This window comes from Alosa pseudoharengus, unplaced genomic scaffold (assembly GCF_046254945.1).
Source record: "Alosa pseudoharengus isolate Yale_2024_CS ecotype anadromous, Long Island Sound unplaced genomic scaffold, YU_APseudo_1.1 YU_APseudo_1.1_scf_5, whole genome shotgun sequence".
NCBI lineage: Eukaryota > Metazoa > Chordata > Actinopteri > Clupeiformes > Clupeidae > Alosa > Alosa pseudoharengus.
In genome coordinates this window covers 32,845,571-32,866,851 of record NW_027468837.1, presented here as the reverse complement: position 1 = coordinate 32,866,851, position 21,281 = coordinate 32,845,571, and the positions used below count along the sequence as shown (strand labels likewise).

The following is a 21,281-nucleotide window of genomic DNA, read 5'->3' as shown; positions in this document are numbered from 1 at the left end:
CCCCTCTCCCTCTCCTCTCCTAACTCTTCAGGATAAACTGTTCTCATGTCTTCCTTTTTGTATACCTGTCCAAATAGCCTAAGGTTAGACTACTACTTACTTTCAATGTTACTGATATTTCTGAATGTGAATGAAGAACCTACCATTATATAGGCTTACTGGACATAATGTAACGTAACGGTTACATTAGGTTCAGTTAACGGTTAGTTTAGTTGGTGATTAGTTGATAAAGACACTGTTTTTGAGACATATAGTCAGATGTACATGCATCGTAACTGCCAGAATGTTTTAAATCCACCTTATGTCTGCCATAGGCTAATGCATTGTGCAGATCTCGTTGCAGTTTAAAGGTAAACTATGCAGTATTGGCAATTTCCTTACTGTTTTCTTGGTTTTTGCTTCTTTTTCACTGGCTCTGTCCATGGGCGGATTATGAACTTTCGGGCCCCTGGGCCCAGATATATTCAGGGCCCCCCACTTATTGTCGTATATGTGGGAGGGGGGGTTTGGGGGTCCTCCCCCAGAAATTTTTTATTTTGTTTGATGTGATTTCCTGTATTCTGGTGCATTTTGGGGATGGCCAATACTCAATTCAATCAGATTCATAGGCTACATCCTGGTTTGTTGATATTGAGGCAATGATTCCATGCAAAGGCTTGGGCTTCAGGGCCCCCTGACCCCTTGGGCCCCTGGGCCTGGGCCCGGTAGGCCCGTGCAGTAATCCATCCCTGGCTCTGTCATGACGAATGTCTGAGAAACTCCATCGCTACCTTTTTCTAGCCGGTGCCTGGCGTGTATGTGTATTTGAATGCAGTAAAGCAATTCGTTACATTCGTTATACTTCCTGACACTGAGGCCGTCGGCCCACCGGCCCAAAGTTGCAAGGGTGGTTTTTCCGCTCACAGGCACTAGGGGGAAGCGAGAAGGCCACAAAAAAGTCATATAACCATTCTAATGACTCTGAAGCTGTTAAATGAAGGTAAATTAAGCTAAAAAACATGCATATTAAGCTAAAAAACCTGCATAGTGTACCTTTAATTAAAAGCAAGAAGTGTACAAACAATTAGAGTGAGAAAGACATGTGTGACATAAAGGAGTGAGATGTGTCAAAGCATGAGAGTTGACAGCCCTGGTCTTGGCAGGCAGATGCCAGGAACACCAATATTGATCACGATCAGCTACTTCAAGGTGATGACATCACTCCTGGTGAAAGGAGTGATTGCTGGCTTTGGTTGCTGGAAGGCCACCAGAGGGTTTATATGTTTTATGGCATAAATCTCAATTACAAATTCTCAGTCAAAGAGGGAGTTGTGGGGGTGTCTGGAGGAAGTGAAGGGTTTTGAGGGAGGGCGATAGCATTCACACAGCTCTCTGTTGTGGTCATGATATAACAGCTGTGTGAGGACCTCTGCCCTGAGCAGAGCTTTATTATGGCCCACACTATCTTATTCTGCCTTAGAATCTGTTACTTTTCAAGGAAGTTCCTTCTTGGTTACTGAATGATGACATCTGGGGCTGGGGGCATAAACAGAAGCTGGAGAAACTCCAAATAATCTCCTATCTGAGTTAAATGGAAGGTATCACTGTGATTGAGATTGCTGTGCATCCTCTTTCTTCACCATTTTAAGTAGCCAGTTCTGGAAAGCTCAAAAGGGAGTTGGCTTTCAGAGAAAAGTGATGAGCATCTTGTCATTAAAGGAATTATCCGGAGTAAAATGCACTTTAGATCAATTTACGGATAATTGGGAGTACATACGTTGAGTTGACATCAAAATCATGTCATTCGGATGTGTTTTGAGAAAGTTCGATTTTACCGTTTTTAGTCAAAACTAGTTAGCCTGGAAGTGACCCGGGCATGTAATTTCGCCGCTACAAAACGCTATTTTTATACCTCTTCTACAGTTCCAAACAACATTACACTTACGTGGTAGTGAGTAGAGGGTCCCTAAAGCCAAACCGAAATATCCCGAGGTCTTTATGTGGTCGGATAGAGTAACACAGTCTCACTCCCTACTCGTCAAAGGTCTGACGCATGGTCAAGGGTTCTTGGCGTCAAATTCCAACGAGAAAGGTGTACCTTCTGCGTTGTTTTCCGACGTGGGGGTCCGTCAGATAGACATTCATGTTAATCCCTCATCGTCAAATATAGACGAAAGGAAATAAATGTCCATCAAAGGTGATGCCGTCACGTTAGACTAATGATTTGTTTGAAATGATCTAAAAACAAAAATCGCAAACCATCAGAGCCATAGGCTACCTTAGGTTACTTTGATCTTGCATAATTTTATTCAGCTTTGGTGTTAATTAAGAAAGTCCAGTGTGCTTAAGGGTGATCAAGCATAAGACGCTTGTACTGACAGGGCCAGGACTGGTGAGGTGCTAAAGGAAGTGAGTGTCATGGTGAAGGTGCAAACAGTAGTCCAACCATAGTCCTTAGTTGTGTGTGCCTGGCAAGGTGCTCAAGAGAGTGGGTGTCATGGTGAAGGTGCAAAAAGTAGTCCAACAGTGCAACAGTAAGGTCTAGAGACCAGCATAAATAATATAGACAAATAGGAGAGTAAAGTGTAATGTAGACAAGGTAAAATAAAAAACGATTTCAGTGCAAGAACAGGTTGAGGTAACAGTGCAGCAGTAAAACAGTAGTAAGCAGTAGTAAGCTATTGTAAACATTAGGCTGTGTACAATAGTAAAACAGTAGTAAAACAGTAGTAAGCAGTAGTGGGCAGTCAGTACTCAAAAAAACATGGACATGGAGAGGGTGGAGGCAGACAGACTAAGCAGAGAAGTCTATCTCTCCTCTTCCCTTTAGTGAGGCATTGAACAGTTCAATGGCCCTAGGAACAAATGACTTCCTCAGCCTTTCAGTTGTGCATGGCAGTGAGCGAAGTCTCCAGCTGATCAAGCTCTTTTGGTTTTTGATAGTGCTGTAGAGCGGATGACATTCATTGTCCAAGATGTTGATCAGTTTGTTTAAGGTCCTTTTGTCAGATATTGAAGTGATGCACTCCAGTTCAGCTCCCACTACAGAGCCAGCCTTTCTTACCAGCCTGTCAAGTCGCCCAGCATCCTTCTTCTTTGTGCTTCCTCCCCAGCATACCACAGCATAGAAGAGGGCGCTGGCCACAACAGACTGATAGAACATCCTGAGGAGCTTGCTGCACACATTGAAGGACCGCAGCCTCCTCAGGAAGTACAGCCTGCTCTGTCCTTTCTTGTAGAGTGCATCAGTGTTGGCTGACCAGTCCAGTTTATTGTCCAGGTGGAGACACAGATACTTGTAGGTACTTACCACCTCCACATTGACCCCATCAATGGAGACTAGTAGCAGAGCGGGCTTAGACCTTCGGAAATCCACCACCATCTCCCTGGTCTTTTGAAGTGTTAAGTTGAAGGTGATTGAGTTTGCACCAATGCACAAAGTCCTCCACCAGGCTCCTGTACTCCTCCTCTTGCTCGTCCCTGATACACCCCACAATTGCAGTATCATCAGAAAACTTCTGCATGTGGCATGACTCGGTGTTGTAGCGTAAGTCAGATGTGTCAGGGTGAACAGGACTGGAGAGAGCACAGTTCCCTGTGGCGCTCCGGTGCTGCTGATCACAGTGTCAGAGAGGCAGTTCTTCAGTCTGACGAACTGTGGTCGCTCGGTCAGGTAATCTGTAATCCAGGTTACCAGGTGAGCGTCCACACCCATCTGCAAGAGCTTGTCTCCCAGTCTGAGGGGTTGGATGGTGTTAAAAGCACTTGAGAAATCAAAGAACATGATTCTCACAGCACTTTTCCCCTTGTCTAGGTGAGAATGTGTCCTGTGTAGAAGATAAGTGATGGCATCGTCCACGCCCACTTTCTCCTGGTATGCAAACTGTAAAGGGTCTAGTGCATGGCGTACCTGGGGTCTAAGCATACCTAAGACCAGCCGCTCCATTGTTTTCATCACATGTGATGTTAGAGCGACAGGCCTGAAGTCATTAAGCTCGCTGGGGTGTTAATTTTGTCACCTATTTTTAATTTAGTCTTAGTCTTGTGACAAAATGTCCATTTTAGTCTTTGTCATATTTAGTCATACAAATATCATTTTTGTTAGTCAAGTTTTAGTCGACTAAAAGTCTCATCATTTTAGTCTAGTTTTAGTCAAAAGAAAACTAAAGGTATCTTAGACTTTTAAAACATTTTAGTCTTCTTTTTTTATAACAAATTATTTCTGATTACCATTTGAGTCAAATAGTGTTTTACACATCTCAATTTTCCAACAATATTGTGTGTCCACAGGGCTACTCGTCTGTTATAATTACTCATTCAGATTTTTTGTCAGTCAGTACGTTTACATGCACAGGTAAGTCAAGCTACAGTTATAGCTCGGCTGGGATTTGACCATGGACTTGACTGGACCACTGTCATGATATTCGTAGACCAGTGTTTCTCAATGTGTGGTCCGGGGACTACTGGTGGTCCGAAAGCTATCCCACGTGGTCCGCGAGCAGACGTGGTAAAATATAATATAGATGAGTTGTTTGCAATATTGAACCAACTTGTATGTAAATCCAAACAGTTCTGCAACACTGTCTATGTATGCCAGTTTAAATCATACAGTATGAATCCTCTGACACAATAAGCAAAGTGCAAAGACAATAAGCAAGGTGGTTCAGTGAGTAGGCCTATTGTGTAGACTAATATACTGTTGAAGTAGGTCTAATTTTGTATTCATTTTTTGTTAGCTAGGGTTAGTTAAGTAGTCCTTTGTCTGAAAAAGTTTGAGCTAACATTATAGCTAACATTACATGCTGAACATTTTCGTATGGACATTCTGGGGGATGTTAATTTGTATGAGAGAAGCTTCAACATCTGGGTATGTAGCATTGTGGCATAAAGCTTAGGTAGTTAGCTTGCTAACTCTGACAGAAATCTCCGGTGTTCTTGTTCCATGTAGTTTCGTGTTGCAGCCACAGGGTTGCAGCAACAGCACGTACTGTAGACTCGCCTACAGGAAAGCTGTTGAGCATAAACGCATTCGGAATTTTTTGAAAACGTAACAGCTAGATATTCTGCCTTCTCATTTTGTAGACGAAAATGAAGAGAGATTTTATCTTAGTTTTTATTTCATGCAAAACATGTTAGTCTCGTCTTTTTTCGTCAACAATAATGTATCTTAAGATAGTCTTAGTCAGTGTCTCAGGACATTAATGGCGTCTCGTCATCGTCTCGTCTTAGTCATGAAAAAAAAGGTTGTTGACGAACATATTTCCTCTCGTCTCGTCTGACGAAATTAACACTACTGGGGTGTGGTTTCTTGGGAACGGGGGTGAGACATGATGTCTTCCACAGTGTTGGAACTTGTCCGAGATGTAGACTCCAGTTGAAGATGTGCTTCAGTGGCTCCCCCAGTTCAGCAGCACAGGCCTTGATCAGCCTTGGACACAGTCTGTCAGGCCCGGCTGCCTTACGAGGATGGAGTTTCCTTAAGAGATAACTTACTTGGTCCACTGAAATGATGTATAAGTATACTCTTTTGATCCCGTGAGGGAAATTTGGTCTCTGCATTTATCCCAATCCGTGAATTAGTGAAACACACTCAGCACACAGTGAGGTGAAGCACACACTAATCCTGGTGCAGTGAGCTGCCTGCAACAACAGCGGCGCTCGGGGAGCAGTGAGGGGTTAGGTGCCTTGCTCAAGGGCACTTTAGCCATGCCTACTGGTCAGGGATCGAACCGGCAACCTTCCGGTAACAAGTCCAAAGCGCTAACCAGTAGGCCATGGCTGCCCCTAATCTTTCTTATCAGTCTGTCAACAGTCAACAATGACCAAACTGTAAATATATGTTATTATTCTCATACAAATATGGCAGCCTTATCACCTCCATCAACATAACCGACTGACTAAAGGAGCTATGTGGAATTCTGTAGGTTACAAGTTGTCTTTAACCCACCCACACGACTAGCCTGGAAAATCCAGACCCTGAAAATATAGAAAGATTAAGGGTCTGGCCGAGAACAATGTAATGGCCCAACTCGAGGGGCGGCAACAAGCATGCATTTAAAAATCTCACAGCACGCAATTGGATAACACTAGACCATGTTTACTCTGAATGATTTCGGACTTCGACGCAATCGGATAACACTACGACCAATGTGTACTGTCCTCCAACGTTGCAGCGCTGTCTTCCTCAGTTTAGCTGGTTCCCCGGAATGTTGGGGTAAAAGTAACATGTATCATTGCTCCTTGCCAGAGTGTCTCGCAGAGACAATTCCATTGTGCTCTAACGAGAACTCTGGATTTCCAGGGTACCACACGACACTTCCATTTTTGACTTGGATTACATTGAATACAGCGGCCACATGTGGTACAACATGGTATTACAAGAGGTTTGAATGCATTTAGGGGATATCTACACCACACAGAGCATAAGGAGGGGTGAGAACCAGAGGGACATAAGTGTCATTTTGGGCAAAATTGAGATTATAGAGTAGAGTATTCATTATAGAGAGAGTATACATCAAATAAAAGCTCTTGAGCAACTATTTCTACTTTCAAAAGGAGAAGATGATTTTATTTCTAATTAAATATTTCTTGTTAATTTGAGCATTATTAGTGAAAAACCAAAGGACTTAACACTGAACACAATGTTTTGGCCCTCCTGAGTTGGTGAAATGTCACTTACGCCCCTCTGGTTCCGAGGCCCTTTTGACCACACATCACAATCATATTGTGACGCTATTTCTAGGTAATTTTGGATGCTTTAAACTACATAACTCAACACAGCATCTTTTAAACAAGGTCGACAGCTCATGACATGAAGTTACTCAGCTTGTGATATAACTTTTGCAGATGATTCTCTCTGTTAAAGCAGTTCTAGAGTTGTTTCTCATCCGTCTTTAGATGTGGACGCTTCAGGATGTGCCAGACAGAAAGTCCCAAATGTCACTGACCGCTGCTGTAGAGAAAAATATGAAAGCCTTGATTTGACCCTGCTTCAGAAATATCATAGTAAATCCTAGCTTCTTATACTTACTGAATAACTTGAGGTCCTTTCAGGTTCATCTATTAAATCACAAACACACAAGATGAAGACAATTAACAAGGGTGAACCAACGTGAGCAATGGACACATTCAAAATGCACAATGAAAAAAAAAGACCCGTTAGATTTACTTACTCAGATATGTGTATTAAATAAGTATTAGGTTTGTTAACTAAATGCATATACCTGGCTATAAATAAGAAACACACACTTGACTTTACAGGGGCGTTGTTACAGTGTATCTACACCATGCAGTCCAGAGTAACAAACTGTGTAATAAAATGTAATACCATGTAATAATGCAACAGGGTTGAAATGACTCTTGAATGAATTTCTTCAAAATGTTATGTTTCTCTCTTACATATGTATTAGGGGTGTAAAGGTACACATATTTGTACCGAAGCGGCGTAGACGCCAACGTGCCCATGCGTGACACAAAGACATAAACAATTTCACAAACAATAAAATAAAATAAACCAAAAAAGAAATATTGGTTCTCCTTTAAAGGAACCATATGTAAGAAATGTAATTCAATTAATCATAAAATGGCCCTGATATGTCATTAGACATTAAGAAATCATGTTCATTTCAAATACTTATATCACTGACAACCAGTGCCGGTTCAGACCTCCATGGGGCCCTAGGCAAAATCCTGCTAAGGGGCCCTCCAACTTTTGCACATCTCTATAGAACTTTTTATTTATTATTTTTGATTTCTCCTCCATCTATCTACCCATGTCCTTGATTGCCTAGCCTTTCTGTCCCCCCCCCCCCCATCCCCAACACACACACACAAAAAAAAAACACACACTCTTACATCATCACTGTCATCACCTCACATACATACAGCACACTGCTTGCTACAGTAAGCCTCCTCTACATACTTGCTGCACACTGCCCCCCCCCTCCCTACATACACAGCACATTGTCTTCAGGATCTTCTCCAACACACATCCTCTACTTACTTACAGCATACTGCCCCCATCTACCCACACACACACTATACACACACACACACACACACAGTCACTGCTTCACTCCCCTCCCGCCCACACACACATCTTCACTGTCATCACTCACATACATCATACTTGCAGTACACTGCCCCCCCCCCTCTCCCCTACATACACAGCACATTATTTCATCAGGAAGCTTCTCCAACACATCCCCAACATACTTACAGCACACTGCCCCCGCCCCCCCACATACACAGCACATTGTCTTCAGGATCGATCTTCTCCAACACACATCCTCTACATACTTACAGCATACTGCCCCCACCTACCCACACACACACTACACACACACACACACAGTCACTGCTCCACTCCCCTCCCGCCCACACACACATCTTCACTGTCATCACTCACATACATCATACTTGCAGTACACTGCCCCCCCCCCCCCCCCCCCTCTCCCCTACATACACAGCACATTATTTCATCAGGAAGCTTCTCCAACACACATCCCCAACATACTTACAGCACACTGCCCCCGCCCCCCAATACACAGCACATTGTCTCATGAGGAAGCTTCTCCAACACACATATTGCACACTGCCCTCTCCCCACATACACAGCACACTATCCCATCTCCCTTGTCATCCCCCCAACACACACACCAAGACCCTTGGCAGTTGGGTTAGCCCCTTGAGCCGTGGATATGCCCAAGGTTTCTTCCTTGGTAAGGGAGTTTTTCCTTGCCCCTGTTGCTCTTGGGTGCTCCTTGTTGGTGCCCCCCCCCCCCCCCAATCGCAATCCTCCCCCTTTCTTATGCAGCCCTTGCCACTTAATCTACTAAACCCCTCTTCTACTGCACTTTTTACCCCCCCATAAATGCACAAATAGGCTGACACCATACTTAATTTCACTGCATTTCTTACTTCCAGTAACTATATGCATGTGACAATAAACTTCCTTGTATCCTTGTATCCTTGTATCCCACCTGAACTCTGAGGGCCAAAATGTAACCATTTGTTTTATATATTATCTGACACCTCAGTGCTCCTAATACAATCTTCCCACCCCATTTTGGATGTCTATGGAAGTTACCAAATATAGTGTTTTTCCCCATAAAGGACCTTCACAGTTATAAATGCCCAGTTTTAGGGTCTGGGCTGTTTGCTTTTGATGCTTGCTGTACATATCCTCTTACAAAAAATAACTGCAGTTTTTTCGAAGTACAGTTCAGTTATGCGCCACCCTCCACCTATCTACTAATCACGAAGTCAGTAATGTTTCGGCATCCGGGTTGCCAACTCTGCCAGTCAGGGGGGGGGGGGGGGGGGGGATACACCACTCTACAGTAATTTGAAAGTGATTGCAGTACCAGTTTTGGCCACAATCTTACACACAGTTCCTTTAACATATTGAGCAACATTGTGCTCTTGAACAGTCCATAGCAAAGTCAGGTGCTCTTGAATGTTTATCAGGCAGGCTGGCACAGGTTGATAAACCAATTGCGTTTTTATGGAGTAAATACTGGCCATTTAATATGGGCTTTGTTGAATGGATTTATGGGCTGTGGGCTCTATGCTTATTGTCTGCCTGGTCAGAAAGCGATGGGCTGATTGGCTCTTCAGAGAGGCAGTAAAAATGGGCCAAAATGTTATACTCGTCACTTGAGTCTTGCGCAACTTCAGCATCGCAGAAGTAGGAAGGGAGGAACATTACATGCATTTGCAAATCAAAACACTTAATCTTTTTCAAAACTATTTCTACAACTATAAAACTTATATATCTGAATATTCTTACACATGCACAAAATATTTCTACAGGTACAAAATTGCATACCTGGCTGTGAAGATGGCAGATGTGCTTTTCTGGTGGTAAGACTTAAACCTGCTGAAAGAAATGCGGTATATTACCAATGAGAGACATGAAATGGGCTTTTTACTTTCACTTGTTGAGGAGTGAATTATTTTCCTGGTTCCTTCTAGAATTCTACGCAAATGATCTATAGTTTCAGTGTTCTTTATACAGTCTATGGGGAAAATCTCTGAGGGTAATTGTCGCATCATATGGAACTCTCGGATTGCGAACATTCTAATCACAAATTTGTGACCGTACTCCTCAACAGGTTAACATGTGTGATATCTGACCTTTAAAGTTGTAAGGGTCACTGCGTGGAGAGAGTGATGGAGGTTCAGTATTCACTGTATAATCACAGCTCACCCCTCTGCTTCTCATTGACTGCAGACGTCTAAATAAATCATCTTTGTTTACAGTAAACTGGCAGGACTGGTCTCCAGATGCACTCTTTGATGTCTTTGTTTTTAGATAAAATTGGTGTTTATCTCCAGTGTAAAGTTGGCAGTCAGTGGCCTCACCAAAATGCTTGGGTATGTCACAGACAATGGAGATGAAACCATCATGAAGGACCTTTATGTTTGGCTTCTGCAGTCTGTCTGTGTTCAGAGACCAGACAATTATCAGAGACATTAGAATCCACACAAATCAGAAGTAACATGCTGTAAAATTCATTGATAGATTATCAAACACTAGACTGACTAGAATGTGAGAATTCTCACCCAGAACAGTCAATGAAACATAATCTGAGTGATCTGATGGAGTTCTTTCTCCTTCTATGAGGTAATTACACCCCACTTTAGCCTCTAGAGGGGAACTCTGACGTGTCCACTGAAGGATCTGAACACCAGAGAGGGACATTTGACATGATGGGTGACTGTATGGAGCAGCTTCTATCCCATCCAGGTAGAAGAGACACAGAGATGCAGACTGAGACTGAGGTACTTCACAGGTCATCTGAACTGTGCTGCTCTCTCTGAGGACTGCAGGGGAGATCTTCAGGTGGGGCTTTGAAGGAGCAGCATGTGTTTCTGAAACAATAACAGGCATATCTCATATTTTAGGTACACATTGGGCAAGACTCTACAATATCTGGATATTTTATAAATTGATAGATCTTCAGGTTGGGCTTTGGAGGAGCAGCAGTAGAAGCAGGTGCTTCTGTGAAATAGACATAATTGTATTGTAGGCTACTTATTTTATGGTACACACTTGGCAATACTTTACTATATCTGGACATTAGAAGACTTTGTTGAATTTGAAAAATGGTATGGTCAAATTGACACTTAGTGCATATTTGTTAACAACTAATTACAACATCTCTTTGAAAGTTGTGTGTTTCATACAGGACGAATTTCCCAATGGGGACCAGTCTTTTTGTGTTGATACAAGGATAACACCACTGATTCATGGTGGCCAAAATAACAGGATATCACATCGCCACAGTCTTTCAGGCAATGGCAGCATATTTGAATAACTTTGAAATGTCATGACATCTTACCTTTAACAGTAACTGAAACAGATTGTGATGGTTTATCAGCAGCGTAGCCGTTCATTTTGACTATAGCAGGTAATGTGACCAAGCCTGACCATCTCATCAGTTCTTCCCCTGTGAGGGACAGCTGGCATGATGGGGTTTTGTATGTATTTGCCTCTTTATCCACTAAGGAGAAAATACAGTCTGACAAAGGAGGAGACCGAGAGTCCAAACAGCTCAGATCAACCGAGACTCTCTCAGTTATAATATATGAGGGCACTGTCAGTGTAGGGGAAAACTCTGTGGAAATTCATAAATAACAGATTGATTAGAGACAAATCTGATGACCTAAAATACCTCTACAGGCACATACAGTGTATAGCTTTGTGCACAATGGCGAATCGGCGTCTGCGCCTTAACTTTGTGATGTTTTGCCTGGTGCGTGAACTCCAAAGGTTGAGTACAGTAGAAAAAAAGCTCTCAAGGGCTTGATACTAATACAAATTTGTATTTGAGAGCCGAGGTTGCTTTGTGCACAAACATCAACATAATATTAAACAAACCATAACTTGGTAAAAGAAGGTCTCTGCATGATCGTGTTGCAATGTGATGACATATCTTACCTTTAACAATAACTGACACAGTTTGTGATTGCTGTGATGGTTTATAAGCAGTGTAACAGTTCACTCTGACTATAGCAGGAAATATGGCCAAGCACCTCATCAAGGGAGGAGACCTCCTCAAAGGAGGAGACCAAGAGACCGCACAGCTCAGATCAACTGAGTCTCTCTCACTTAGAATGTTTGAGGACTGTTACGGTCAGGTTGAGGGATAACACACACTGATTAATGGCTGCCTTAGGACCAGCTCACTGCTGGGCGTGGCAGGCGCGATGTTTTAAAAATTGATTACAGGTGGATACCTGGAGAAGCGCGAAAACGCCAGTCTCGCGCAGGAACTTGAAAGTGTGCACGCTACTCGCCAACGCTGACGAAGATTACCTGTCTCTCCGACGTCTCTTCAGACTATTGTGATTTCTGTTTATGCTTATACAACGTTTTCGCCTGGCACCCGGACCTTACTAATCAAAACTTGAACTCCCAAAACCGAACAACCGCAAGAGAGCTGGCCGCTCTCGGGAAAGAGCAAGACCTGTGCTGGCCCGGTACGCACGCTCGCCTGGGAAGTCGGTAAGCTGGTTCCTCTTGCAGTCTTTAGTCTTTACATACCAACATCTTCACCCACACCACTGATATAGACTCCCAAATCAAGTTACCACACACACGCAGGGCAAGTTGCACTGAGGGCTTAATTTAGCTAGCTATTGTTTAACCCCCCTAGACTAACGAGCTATCTTGGTAAATTAGGTAGGCTGGCTTTTGGTTTTCGCGTTTGACTTTGGCATTCGCGGAATTTGCGGTTGTGGGTCGCAGGGTGAACCCTCGGGTGTAACAAGGACACTGTGAGTGTAGGGGACAACCCTGTGAAAATTGATTTAAAACAAAAAGAAAAAACAGATTTATTAATGACAAGTCTGATGATACAAGTCTGATCTTAAAAATCTCTTATGTTGTGGTTATTATAGGCATGTATAGTATTAAGTATATATACTCTTTGTATCCTGTGAGGGAAATTTGATCTCTGCATTTATCCCAATCTGCTCAAGGGCACTTCAGCCGTGCCTACTGGTCGGGGTTCGAACCGGCAACCCTCCGGTTACATGTCCGAAGCACTAATCAGTAGGCCACGGCTGCCCCCAAGAATTTGTTTCCCGGTTTCGAGAACCCAGTTCTTTGTGCACAAACACATCAGAACATAAGAAAAAAAACATGGAACATAGTTACATAATGAATGCACCAGATACTTGAGGCACAGTGTTACCTAAGGAAGAAGCAGTTTGACTAAATCCTGCATTGATGACATCTCTGTTAACTTGAAATGTATTTTACCAACTCTGGTCAAACACAGCGAAAAATAGACTAGTCGGCATGGTATGATAAAGTGATAAAGCCACATCATAAAGTTACTGATGCTGGCTTTAAAGGTGAAAAACACTGCTGCACAATGGTTTGAATATGCATGTGCAATGTTTAAATCATGAACAAATCATAATTTTGCATTAAGAATGTAGGAAAAAAAAGTTTTATCTTTTAAGACTGTCAACCAATTATTAGAGTATAATTTCAACACTGTATATAAGCAGTGACTCGATTATTATTAACAACTGTCATGAAACAAGCATTTAAGATTGTAAAACTGACCTTGGGCTTTTGTGAAGTGAAATGGATCTAAGAAAAGAGAGATAAAGAATAAAAAAACAAAGTTTCTTATTAACATGTGCTGTTGCTGAGTTTCTGTATAGTTACCCCAGTTAGAGAAATATACTATTTGGCGACGAGGATAAAACATGCTGATCTGACTTACCTTCCACTGAAAAAGGTCTGCATCTAGGCTACTCAAAGAAGGCAAGTAGTTATCCCCATGAGAGTTTGCTGATAGTGAAATTGAAGTGGAGGAAGCTGCAACAATGTCTGTCTTTGGAAAAGTGGAGGCATTCGATCCAGAATCAGAGAACTGGAGTAGATTATGTGGAAAGATTGGAATTCTACTCTGAAGCTAATGAGGTAACAGATGCAAAAATGAAACGGGCCATTTGTGTGTGTGGCAGTGCTCTGTATGGAATAATAATGGACTTGATAGCCCCAACAAAACCAAGTGAGATTGAGTATACAGACTTGGTCAAACATGTGGGTCAACATTTTAATCCAAAACCGAACGAAATTGTGGAGAGGTTTAAATTCCACTCCTGTACAAAAGCCCCAGGGGAGGCAGTCTCATCCTATGTGGTAAAATTAAAACATCAAGCCACACATTGCGGGTTTGGTGCTACTTTAGAAGAGTGCTTGAGAGACCAGTTTGTTTGGGGCATAGGTTGTGAACAGACACAGTGCCGTCTGCTAGCAATGTCTGATTTAACATGGAAGTCTGCCCTTGATAAAGCAATAGCAGTGGAAGCAGCAGATAAAGGTGCACAAACCTTGCAGCCTACTTCTCAAGTAAATCAAGTAGCAAACCCGGGGTCCATGACACAAAAACGACAACCTACAAAACCAGTAACCTGCTATCGCTGTGGAGATGCGCACACAGCTGATTCGTGTCGATTTAAGGAAATGGTGTGCCACTTTTGTAAACGTGTGGGTCACATAGCCCGAGTGTGTAAGTGGCGTAAACAAGACAAAGGTAAAGTAACTAGGAGGCAGGACCCAAAAGCCGCTCACCTTATGTCTGAGTCGCCTCCATCTCAAGAGTCAGGGGAAGAGGAGGAACAGACTGATTATCTAATGGCACTGAAAGGAAAGCCGCATGGCCCCATTGTAGCTAGTCAAGTTGAACAACAGTCCAGTGCAATTTGAAGTGGACACAGGAGCATCACACACAGTCATAGGGGAGGACTGTTTCAAGAAAATGAAAGCCGCAGCACCTGGGTTGGCATTGCTACCCTCTGAAGTGGTACTGAGATCTTTCACGGGGGAGAAGGTAGAAGTAAAAGGGAAAATGATGGTGAATGTCTACTATGAGGGCCAGACAGCCATTCTGGATGTACTGGTGGTTTGAAATCGGGGTCCAAATCTGCTGGGGCGGGACTGGATGGGCGTGTTACGACTCAATTGGAAAGAACTTTTCAAGCCAATCTTCAAGGTGTCAGATAACGCGCTGCAAAACGTCCTCTCAAAACATAATGAGATTTTCAGAGATGAGCTGGGGACCTTAAAAGGTATGGAAGTGCGTTTCCATAATAAATAGATAAGTACTGTAGAGCTCAGTGTTCATTCTGCTGGATGAACTTCATGAGCCACACCTGGGAATTTCGAGGATTAAGGCAACAGCCAGAGGTCACATTGTGGTGGCCAGGGTTGGACAATGAAATAGAACAGAAAGTGCATGCCTGCATTATCTGTCAAGAGGTACGTAACACTCCTCCCCAGGCACCAGTATCTCCTTGGGAATGGCCTGGCAAGCCATGGACACGCATTCACATAGACTATGCAGGTCCGTTTCTGGGGGTGATGTTTTTGATAGCAGTATAGATGCGCATTCAAAATGGCTGGAAGTGGCCCCAGTCAGGGCAGCCACGTCAGCAGCAACAATTGAGCACTTAAGGGAGATGTTCAGCATTTACGGCCTTCCCCACACGATAGTGTCAGACAATGCGGCATACTTCACAAGTGCAGAGTTTAAGGGATTTCTGTCATCCAGTGGTGTAAGGCACATAACATCTGCCTGTTATCAAGCTATCCACAAATGGCTTAGTTGAGAGAGCAGTGCAGACGGTAAAGAGGGCCCTGAACAAAACCATGGGGTCGGGAGGGTCATTGAAGACACGCATATCGAGGTTCTTAGCAGCATACAGATCCGACACCTCATGCAACTACGGGGAGGTCACCAGCAGAGATGCTGTTTGGGCGTCCTGTCAGAACAAGATGGGACCTATTAAAGCCAGACACTCAGACCAAAGTATTCCAGAGCCAAGAACGCATGATCTGTAGGGGGAACCGCACCAGAACTACCAGGGCACTGATGTCGGGCTCTGAGTGTGGGTGAGGGATTTTACAGGTCATCAGAAATGGGTACCATGAGTGGTAATGACTAGCACCGGCCCTCTCAGCTACAAAGTCCAAGTGGATGGCCAGGTGTTCAGGCGCCATATGGCGAGAAGGGGGTTAGAGGGTCGCCACCAGCTACACGGAGACCACGAACAAGACACTGAAGCAGACGGGGATGCTGATGCTCCGAGAGCTGTACAGCCAGCACAGCTGCCGGAGACAGAGCCTGAGGAGCACGGACAAAGGCCTAGTGCTATCGCGGAGGGTGATGAAAGTACAGCGGAGCAGATTCCACTACCGCTAGAAGAAGAGCCAGCTGTTGGGGAGCCAGTGGAGTGCCCTCGTCGTTCATGTAGGACAAGGAAGGCCCCTGAAAAACTTGATTTGTAGTAAGAGTGGTTGGGGCAGAATAAACCCCGTTCTGAGTCCACCAGAACTGGGGCAGTCTACCCCCACTCTGAGTTAGCATTGATTTATGTCATGTTATTTGTTTGGTGTTAAAGGGTCTGTCCCCTAGGGATCAATAAAGTATCTATCTATCTGTCTATTTATCTATCTTATTTCAGACGAGGGTGTAACTTATCTAAGGGTGGAGGGATGTTGTATCCTGCATTTATGGAGCCACCACTAGGGTGCAGTAGTATGAAGTTACATGCAGGAGTTCACTGAGACACATGTAGTTTGGGAGAAGAATAAAAAGAGACATGTGGACTTAACATGTGCTGTTGCTGAGTTTCTGTATAGTTACCCCAGTTAGAGAAATATAATAGTTCAGAAACCATTTTTCCATTGATCTGGACATAATGCTTTGGATCATCGACCTGATGGATGATCTAGATAGATAGATAGATAGATACTTTATTGATCACAGGGGAAATTCAAGGAATCAGGATTCATTGAATTAGATTCAAGGAATCTAATCATGACCCACTTAGTTTCTTGACAGAGACACACATATTTTGATTTAAAATGTCATATATTTCACATATTTAAATGGAGTTCATGATGCCATGCACCTTAATGAGGCTCCCAGGGTCTTTGGAATCAAAGCAGGACCAGATCACAGACAGTAGGTATAGATACAGTAGGGCTCTTTTCACTATAGTCATCCTTCCAACCCACCTTAAATGTTTGTTAAGTATAAGTATATATACTCTTTTGATCCCGTGAGGGAAATTTGGTCTCTGCATTTATCCCAATCCGGGAATTAGTGAAACACACTCAGCACACAGTGAGAAGAAGCACACACTAATCCCGGCTCAGTGATCTGCCTGCATCAACAGCGGCGCTCAGGGAGCAGTGAGGGGTTAGGTGCCTTGCTCAAGGGCACTTCAGCCGTGTCTACTGGTCAGTGTTCGAACCGGCAACCCTCCGGTTATAAGTCCGAAGCGCTTACCAGTAGGCCACGGTTGCCCCTTGTTGCCCTAAAGCTTCATTTTAATTTCACCTGACCATAGCACGCTTCCAGACTAAGTCCCATTAGTATACAACAACTCCAACTATTTACATTTGTAATTAAATGACAAAAAGACTTTTCCTGACATCCATTTTAAATTGTCTATTTTTTGGAGAATTGGTGACCCCAGGTGCTACTTTTTCTATAACTCTCCAACAATGATGACAGATATCTAACGTTAGATAATATGATAATAATTTTATAGATGTATAGATAAAATAGATGACAAAATGTCAGCGCTATACTTACAGTATGGGTAAATAATAAAAGCAATGCCATAGAGAAAGCACACCATTCTGCATACAGCCATGTTGATGAAGGACCTGAAAAGTGGTCTGACACACAGACATCAAAGAATGATGAAGGACAACAGGAAACCCACACACCAAAGTGAGAGACTAAAAATGTCCTATGGCAATAGCCTCTATATTTTCACCATAGGGGCCAGTTTCACAAAGCTATTTTAGACTGGTCTGTAGTGTTAGGCCAGTCTTAAACTTGCTCATATACTAGTCTAATGCTGGATGGGATAGAAGCTGCTCCATACGGTCATCCATCATGTCAAATCTCCCTCTCTGGTGTTCAGATCCAGCAGTGGACACGTCCCGAGTTCTCCTCTAGAGGCTAAAGTGGGGTGTAATTACCTCATAGAAGGAGAGGGAACAGAATCAAATTGTTAATTGACTGTTCTGGGTGAGAATTCTCACATTCTACTATTTGGTATGTCAGTGAACATCTGCATGATATATTAATGTCATGTAGGTACATATCTAAGAGGTTTGTGTGACTTTAAATTTATCTGACTATTGTCTGGTCTCTCAACACAGACAGACTGCAGAAGGCTAAGGGGGGGGCAAAAGGGGGCGGTGCCTCCTCAGATAAAATCTGTGCCCCCCCTAGTGTGACCACCACATAGGCTATTTATTACGTTTCTATTTTATTGCTATTTCAGGTAGGTATGGTCTTCTTTTGTTAGTTAGGTTACATGCAGTGGTAGAAAACTTACATAGGCTCTCCATGTCCTGCTCTCACTCACACACACACAATGGAGACTCCCCTCCGTAGCATAGGCTACTTGAATCAGAACAATCCAATACAGCCTAAATTAAGTTTCAATAGGCTACTCATGCATGCAAATTAGCTAAAATTAACTAAAATTCGATAGGCAGGCAAAGTTATCAGCAGTTAGCAACATGCATGTAAGAGCCTTAGGTGCAAGGTACGCCTAATAACTTACACCTGGACAATAAACTGGAGTGGTCAGCCAATACTGAAGCACTCAACAAGAAAGCAGGCTGTACTTCCTGAGGAGGCTGCGGTCCTTCAATGTCTGCAGTATGCATTATTCTCTTATATGTCCATATTTATTTTATGCTGGTCTCTAGACTTTATTCTTGCACTGTTGGACTTACTTATTTGCACCATCACCATGACACTCACTCTCATAGAGCACCTTACCATGCATATGGAACTATGGGCTCAGTCCCTGCCCTATCATTGCAAGAGCCTCATGCTTGATCCTCCTTAAGCACACTATGTGGATATTTTATTTAGTTTTTTATTTTTAGTATTTAGTATTTTAGTATTTTTTTAATCTTCTACTGTCTCTATTGTGCAGTGGAGTTTTTTTATATTTATATACTTATATTACTTTTTCTGCTGTAAGTGCATGTTGTGTGTGATGTCTGTATGCTACTGAGCAGGCTTGTGCAAAATTCCAGAATTGAATTGAAACTGGCTCTTAAATTCCAATTAAATTCATGAATTTCACTTGCATTTCAATTGAGGTAGCAAACAGGAAGCAGAATTGCAATTCGAATTGTGCACAACCCTGCTACTGAGACCTTGAATTTCCCCTTGAATTTCCCCTATCTATCTCTAACTAATGTATCTCTCTATCTAAATATCTCTATTTGTCCAGTCCACATTCGGGGTGGTTTTGTTATCAAGCGTCAGGTTCCTGGCGCAAAAACGCGGCTCTAATGTTTCTTAATCAGTCATGGGTGTGTTTTGGGCGTCAAAAAGGATGAAATGCCCGCACTGTGCTAAAAACTCCCATACATTTATTGTGTGCTGCAACGTTTCAACCCGGCTGGGTCTTCCTCAGGCAAAAGGTGTTTTGGGCGTACCATCCTTTAAACCAATGAGAATGACATCTGTCATTCCCTTTAACAGCAAGCAGCGCAACTTCAAACAGCGCATTGGTATTTTGATAGTCAGTGGCGCATTTGAAAGAATCTGCTTGCACGCGAGACCGTATGGAACAGTTATTCCACTAAACCATGCTTTACTAAAACCTAGCAGAGTATAGGCTACACACATCTGCACTTGTCTATTATTTGTCTGTTATACAGTTAATTACTTTCACTATTGACTGACAATGGGTTACTATCGAAAACATAGCACGAGAAAAGCAACACTTACCCCAACAATGTTCAAATGACTAAGTAAAAAGCCTAAGGACATTTATCCTGCAGAGGAGTTGCTGCTTACATCTCGTGACAGTGGGTCTTCAGCTGTGCTTATGTGCCTTTCGCTATAGAGCAGGTTTTTCTTGGTCAGTGGCATAATGCTTTTTAGATGGTGTACTGATTTTTAGACCACACCTTATGTCGTTAATTGCTACTACAATTTCACAGTCATTTAGCAGAGATTGGGTGAAAAAAGCTATGGTTGTATGTTTAATTAAGTTCATTATTTCTTGCAGTTGAAATATGAAACAAAATGTTTGAGAAAGCTAGATATTATTTTGTATTATGTTATATCACTGTACCATCCTAGCCTGACGTAGCCATACTCAATTCTAGTTAGAATATGAGTCTGATACTGCTCCATTGTGACGTAATTATGGGGCGTGTTTCAACTGATACAGGGGGGGAATAGCCTGGCTAGCGCCACCACTTCTCAATGAGACGTGGTCTGGGAACCAAGCGTTCATTTTCTCGTATTTGAAAAAAATGCCCAGATCCGTTTATTGGGTGCCACGGATGTCTATCAAATGCGTCTGTGCATAGCTCATCATCGTCTTGCTTTCCCCCTTGTTCTGTGATTGGTCTCCTATCTCAGGCGAAAATTTGCTCCATGGTCTCCAGGCTGCCTTAGCAGCGTGAATCAAATCGCGCGCAAGGCAGCATGGGAACACCCAGGCTAGGGGGGGAATGCCTCTGCACTCAATTGGATAGACCTAACCAATCAGAGCAATGAAATAGCTTACCATGTAGGAAGAACACACAAACCATCCTTCTCCACAAATGCCTTAACATTGTTTTCTGGTCTTTTGTGAAAGTTATTGTGTCGTCAATATCTCCTACAACACTCATAGCGAAATCTAAGAGATACGTAGTAGGGTAGGCTATTAGGAAAAACTGATAGCCTATATCCCCTCTGTTTTTAAAAATAATTCCGTATAACACTGATATGCTGCAAACATGTTATAAACAGCTGGGAAAGGCTGTCGCAAATACCTCAAACAGGTGGTCAATCAGAGATTTCAAACGAACGAGGGAACGAATATGTCACAGTGCAACACACTGTTTTCCCTTGATGAAAGTGAAACCATGAGTTTTCCCACATCTCAACTTTGGCCAAAGTTTTCAGAAATAATCGTTTTCAGTGATAAACCTCATGAAATAATATGCATTTTCCATATGGAGTCTTAAGCCATCTGTCTCCTTCTAGCCACAGCGTTTTTGTTGCAAACATAATCAACGTGCTCAGATGACGTGATAGACGAGGCGCTGTTGCTCACCTGTCCATCATGGTAAAGCCCGATTTGATTGGTCCGCCAGCTCTGAGGCGAGCATAGTTGCTCCACAATGGAGCAATGCCAGACCGAACTTCCCAACCTCAAATGTTGTGGGCGGGACTAAGTTCGGCTGGCACCCAGGCTAGTACCATCCCATAAAAGGCATGAAATCAAGA

The 21,281-nt window shown here is 43.0% G+C and overlaps 1 protein-coding gene across 1 annotated transcript; it reads right to left on the bottom strand.

Annotated features, from left to right (window-relative positions):
• Positions 1-6,374: 6,374 nt before the first annotated feature.
• Positions 6,375-16,006, bottom strand: LOC143104899 (uncharacterized). Its single transcript, XM_076269232.1, has 7 exons — positions 15,860-16,006; positions 12,408-12,519; positions 11,325-11,486; positions 10,546-10,854; positions 10,117-10,422; positions 9,809-9,856; positions 6,375-6,385 (listed from the first exon to the last, which is right to left on the bottom strand). Exons 1-7 carry the CDS (start codon positions 16,004-16,006, stop codon positions 6,375-6,377), a joined length of 1,095 nt encoding a protein of 364 aa, XP_076125347.1.
• Positions 16,007-21,281: the final 5,275 nt, after the last annotated feature.

What these genes read in the sequence shown, in the direction of transcription:
- LOC143104899 (XM_076269232.1), bottom strand. Translation starts at nt 16,006, where the DNA reads ATGGCGCCTGAACACCTGGCCATCCACTTGGACTTTGTAGCTGAGAGG. An exon ending in TGTTTCATTGACTGTTCTGG is followed by an intron (nt 10,423 to 10,545) that starts GTGAGAATTCTC and finishes CTCTGAACACAG; the next exon opens with ACAGACTGCAGAAGCCAAAC. An exon ending in TGACCCTTACAACTTTAAAG is followed by an intron (nt 9,857 to 10,116) that starts GTCAGATATCAC and finishes TTCTTTCAGCAG; the next exon opens with GTTTAAGTCTTACCACCAGA.